The sequence below is a fragment of the Bacillus rossius genome, chromosome 2 (assembly GCF_032445375.1).
Source record: "Bacillus rossius redtenbacheri isolate Brsri chromosome 2, Brsri_v3, whole genome shotgun sequence".
Classification (NCBI taxonomy): Eukaryota; Metazoa; Arthropoda; class Insecta; order Phasmatodea; family Bacillidae; genus Bacillus; species Bacillus rossius.
Genome location: NC_086331.1, coordinates 8,355,894 through 8,361,893, shown reverse-complemented (window position 1 = coordinate 8,361,893; position 6,000 = coordinate 8,355,894). Strand labels below are relative to the sequence as shown.

The 6,000-nt window shown below is 39.5% G+C and overlaps 1 protein-coding gene across 1 annotated transcript in view; it reads right to left on the bottom strand.

Moving 5' to 3' along the window:
* Window positions 1-3,530: 3,530 nt before the first annotated feature.
* LOC134529073 (Krueppel-like factor 4) overlaps window positions 3,531-6,000 on the bottom strand; it is a 155,029-nt gene continuing 152,559 nt past the window's right edge. Inside the window, exon 2 of the mRNA XM_063362782.1 lies at window positions 3,531-5,945. Within this exon, the coding sequence (XP_063218852.1) occupies window positions 4,959-5,945 (987 nt within the window). The 3' untranslated portion in view covers window positions 3,531-4,958. The remainder of the gene's footprint in view (window positions 5,946-6,000) is intronic.

Sequence of the window (6,000 nt, the reverse complement as noted above, 5' to 3'; positions counted from 1 at the left end):
TCGATTCACAGGCTGCTACGATGGGACGTCTCACAAGACATCAGCCAATGACAGTGTGACATTTGACCGAGTGTACGTAGAACTATGGAGTTCATCCTAGAGGTCATTGAACCCGCGAATTTTTCCGGTCCTTAATGATGACATTAAAGTACATAATTTAACGTTAATCTATTTAACGAGTACATCGAGTCAGTAGAAGAAATGACCACTTACTGCCACACTGGTTTGATTCGCCTAAGGGCTTCCCTGGACACTGAACCTAGCCTTTTGGTTAAATGCACGTAGATCGTTCTGATATAAAATTTTACGTGCGTTCTTAGGCGACTGTTACACTGTGTGAATCACGTTGTGTTACCAACCTGCTGTAACGATTTTTTTCGTTTATGAAGTTGGCTACCACGGCGAGTGCTTCGCGCAAATGAATGCAAGGACGAGTCAGCGCTCGCCATTAGCTGACGTCGCTGAGACTGAAGCTTAGAGACCACCAACATTATGTTAATTTAAAATTTAATATCGCATAAGGGCATGTATTATTTTCAAACTACATATTTTCCAGCAAACGTTTTACAGAAGAGTGGTTGCGAATAGAGCCTTTACGTTATTGGGTTTTGCAAACTGAGTAGTCCCATTTATGCTACCATACGTTTCTGTAAATGAAAGAGCATGTTCTTAACACTTGTTACAAATGTATTAAAACATTTTGATAAATTTTACGTATGCGCCAATGAATAGGGTGTTTCTACATTTCTGTACATATATTCTTGCAGTTAACTATCCAGGAAAATGGTTTTGATTTTTTTTTTTCTGTAAGCAAACCCTTTCGGCTAGATCGCATGGACATAGTGAGCTACTTAACCAAATTTATTTGGCCTGCTGATTTCGTGTTTGCCTGTGTAAATGGTGTGCAGTGTTTTTCTGTTAGCCGCCCGTGGAGACGCTTTTTTCTTGGCAATTGTGCTTTTCAAGCTATTTTAAGAAGTTCATTAAATTTGGTTTGGCCCACCGGGAGGTTAAAAAAACCAGCAAGTTGGCCCACAACGCGGCCCTGTCACTGCAGTAGCGCTGTAGCTTCTTGGTCCAGACCCTAGTGCAGTTGTAGTCTGACCAGCAAGCATGCGGGAGAAACAATTATTGTCGAGATCGAGACCTGTTTTTGACATAACAACGTCTAATAAATCGATGAACGCCAGCTGCACGCACGAAAAAGTGTCCCGTTACGCACATTGTTCCGTTACTCTGTGTCCCGTTACGCTCATTGTTCTGTTACGCTGTGTCCCGTTACACTCATTGTTCCATTACGCTGTGTTCCGTTACGCTGTCGGCGAGTGCAGTAATAATAGGTTATGTTAAAATTGACAAAAAAATTATGGTGATTCATATAATTGATGATAGATATTTGATTACATTTAATTTATATGAAAACTTGTTCATAATTATATTTAAAATTTATAGCTAAGTGCCCGTTTTAAAAATTAATTAGAAGTCATCTACACGTGAACTGTTTCGTCGACTGTTTATAAAGTGAAGTGAAAAGTTAATGTGGTTTTCATTGCTTATTACAACAACAATTTCGGTAATAAAGGTTCATTTTTCTTGCATTTTAAAAATCTGATTACTAGTATAATTTCAAGAATATATTCTTTTATTATTAAAATAAAAATGATTCAATTTTATTCACAAAAGTATGCAATCGTTTCATCAATATTTTTTTATGACGTTGTCACGTTAAACTATCATCCGTAAACCGACTTTACAGACAATCAATTTTGTAAAGCAGTTCTGGGCCCTACCGCTAGATAGTAGCTTTCATAATATATTGCTAACATACACAACTGAAATTTTTTTTTAGAAGTAATGCTTGAACTACTATCAGGCAAACAAACCAATGACAATTAGGTAATTTTCTTAATTTTGGTATCCACATATTTTGTGGTGTGACATACCAGAAAGTTTTTTATCTCCTACTCATTTATATAGAATATGACTTTTTTTATTACAAAACAACTTTTAGTGTTTTTCACACAGTTAATATCAACTTTACTAAGCAATTTGTCGTCAAGTAGATAAATTAACATTAGTAACTTAAAACTTTTGATTTTAACTTGTATCCCGAATTTTTGTGCTAGTATTTATGGGCCCACCCAACAGATGGCGTCACATGTCGCGCGAAAAATGGTTCCAGTTTCCATAGTAAGATTCGCACGTCCATATCTCCCTCCTTGTTCTATGCTAGTAAACAGGTGAGGCCAGGAAAAGAGCAGGTATTCGGGTGTCATTATTTCAAACTGGCATTTGGTTCCGGCAAAGGCTTTACGGTTGATTTTGATTTAATTATATTAGTGTGTATGAATCACAAAACCTTTCATTCCTGACTGTTTTAGTGCAAGAGTATGCTGTATGAATACCTATATTTTCGTGTTTTAATATAATTGCATTTGATATAGTAAAAAGACTATCATACAAATCAGCTTGAACGAAAAGCTACTGGCAGATTTACCTACGTGTAAGTACATTTATTCATTGTTTAACGTTTGTGAAACTGTAAGCAGATTAAAAATATTTGACGTTTGATATTATCTTAAACGGAGAATAAATCTGTAATAAGTAGCAGACTGTAGATATAAACTAGCTGCTGCTACCAATAGACTCTTCTTCTGGTGGATATTTGTGCTCGTTGTAGTCTTGATAATGGTCGTACTTAGTAGCTGAGAGAATTGCGAGAGCTCCGCCCAGTGAGACACAGCTGTTAGTAGAGGGAAACAGGTGGTTCCGCACCAAACCAGATCAGCCGCAGTTTCTGCAGCAGAACGACTCTGATTTAACAGTCGAGCATCTGGGACAATTCCACTGTAGCTATGGTGTGCAAGTGGTCTTGCACCAGAACATCGGTTTTTCACTGTAGGCCTGGGCACTTATGGAACTGACCGATTGTGACTCATCTGTGATTTTTCCGGGTACTGGAGACCATATTCGACTAACAGAGAAAATAACAGTTTGCCAAAAATTTATCAATTTTTATAGTAGTATCTAAAACTGAATACGAATTCATTTGTACAGTTTTACAGAATATAATAATATTGAGTAAATCACATTCACGTGGACTTATTGGAATACTTTTACTATTTAAATACTTACCTCTTGATCAAATCATCAGGATTTTTTCTACATAATAGTTTTGTGTGGTATGAGACTGCATTTTTTGCAATAGCATTGACTTGTTTAAGTAAATCTTTGGAATGGGAATTTATTACATCCTCTTCTGGAAAATGAATTGTAACATTACTAAAAAGTATTACATTAAGCATGGTATTTCTTGATTAACAGTTTTTTCATGTGGATGCATGAGGTTTGTAGAGTATTTAAGTGTCATTGTTTTGTTAATGGTTATATGCGCGGATGTATTGATGATGAATTGTGGGAAGACTGTTTCAACAGCTAAGGCCGGGCCAGATGGCGAAACCAAGAGCATTGTCGTGCGGACGACCCTAGGCTCGAGAGATTTATTTATTTACTGAATTAAAACCCAATACTGACAGTAGTTAAACAATTTATATTTCTTCATCTGACATCTAAGTCGCTGGAGTCCAAGTTACAGTGTACTTTCTCTCCCATCTGGGTGGAACTGCAAAGAGTAATACCAACATAAAATGTATTAAAAAAAGATAATTATCTTTAAATATTTGCTTTCTTTATTGAAAACATCTAAAAATTTTAAGATACTATTTAAAAAATTAATTAATCTTTTTATGAACCAGGTTCACTTTTGAATTGAATGACACATCCTTACAAATATTTTTTTACTGGATTAGAATGTAAGTAATCAATAATGCAGAATTCTAACCACAGAAAGATCATACTAACTAAAATCCTCTTTGTTTTTGAGAGTGTCTCATAAAATAACTTTGCTAAGTTTCGTTCGTATTCATAAATTTGCAATAATCATGAATTAATTTACTGGATTTAATCAATAGTTTATTGAAAGTTTTGTGTTTTTAACTGAAATTATTGTATAGTTATCAACAAATTTTTCAGTATAATTAAAATTACAGAAATGTTTACAATGTTACACTAAGATGTAGAAAAAACAACATCTCTTTAAGTTTAGAAATTAAAAACTAAAATTTGTTGATACCAAGTGTACCAATTGTAACTAAAAAAATTATAATCGATATTTATCACTGTGTCGTAATAGATAATTCTAATAATTTCGTAATATATATGATTAATAAAAACTATTAAGAATAAAAAGAAAAGAATTCTCTTTCAAAGTGATGACAAAACTTAAATGCAAAACACACTCAAATTTTATTTGAAAGTTCTTAAAATTATACGATACATGGTCCATAAAACATCAACCTGCATTCTGATATCATCAAACGACAACATAAAATTTACAAGAGCAATTATATACCATAAACTTCACATTGTTTAAATGCAATTTTTGGATTCGTGACATCTTCAGAGAGTGCTAAATTGATTGATCAATATTGCTTTCTAAGAAAAAAAAATGAGGTAACAATACATAGGTAAGACTTCAATACTAACAAATTTCCTAATATCCGATGTAATAAATTGGTTCTAGCATAATTACTATTTTAACAACTTCATTTATTCTTGGGAAATTAGTCCCGAAAATGTTTCCACATAAATTTTCCACCATATCCGTCATTTAATTTAAATACTCCCTTTAGTTAACTTAGAACATTTACATTTGATAAGCGAAAGATGTAATTAAAGAGCTAACATCAGAATTTCCACAATAGAGACATGTGTCTATTTCACAATTACTCTCCCTTTTGTCCATTGCAGAGTCATCGCTTGAAGTTCGGATCAAGAATGAGGTTATTTGGTAACCTCTCGTCAGAAACAGTACAGATGTTCCCCGGGGGAGACACGGCACACAGGGAAACACAGTCCACGTGACAGAGATCAGTCTGCTGGGGCGAGGAGTCGGCAGGTTACACGCTCACGTGCCTCTTCATGTGCAGCGAGAGGTGGTCGGAGCGCGAGAAGGCCCGCTCGCACAGGCGGCACTGGAAGGGCCGGTCGCCGGTGTGCTTGCGGTAGTGGCGCGTCAACTCGTCGGAGCGCGCGAACTTCCAGCCGCACCCCTTCCAGCCGCACTGGTAGGGCTTCTCGCCCGTGTGCGTGCGCAGGTGCGCCTTGAGGTGCGACGACTTGGTGTAGGTCTTGCCGCAGCCCGGCTGCGAGCAGGTGTGCGTGGTGAGCTTCTTGCGGCCGCAGCTGCGACGGCCGCGCTTCTGCCGGTGGTGGATGGGCGGCGGCGCGCAGTCCACCGCCCCCAGGAAGGCCGGGTGAGGGGGCGAGGCGCGCTGCTGCGGACAGAACAAGTCCACCAGGTTCGGCGACGACGGGGGAGTCATGATCTTGAGGGCGGGGGCGGGAGGTATCCTCTGGCGCGCGTCAGAGGCGGGCTGGGGAACCGCGCACTTGAAACAGTCCTGGTTCTCGGGGCTGGCCGGGGGAGATATCTGACCGTGGTTGTAGGCGACCTGCTGCTGCGCATGGGGACCCTCCATCACGACGGCCGGAGACTCTTCGTAGCCCGCCGGCAAGTCACCTAACCTCAGGTGCGAGTTGGAGAAGTCGCACGTGGGCAACGGGTCCATTTTCACGTTTTGAGGGATCTCGCCTTCGTTGTCGCACTTCTGGTTGAGCATTTGGGGAGCCGGCTGTGTGTAGAAACTGTGCTGTTCGGCCGCGAAGTTGATCAGCATGTCTAGATCGACGAACTCCTCTCCTTGGACGTTCAACTGTTGAGCCTCGGTGAATTCTGTGTAGCCTGGCGCGACCTCGTGCTGGGACGTCTCCATGCTGGACAGCTCTTCTTCCCTCTGCAGACTCCCGGACATGTACATGCTGACTGGCGAGGCCTGCGGCGGAGAAGGCTGGCTCATGAACATGCTCTCGATGTCTTGCCACATCTGTGAACACAACAGACACCCACGTCACATTGCTTTCGGCTCACCACCAACCTTC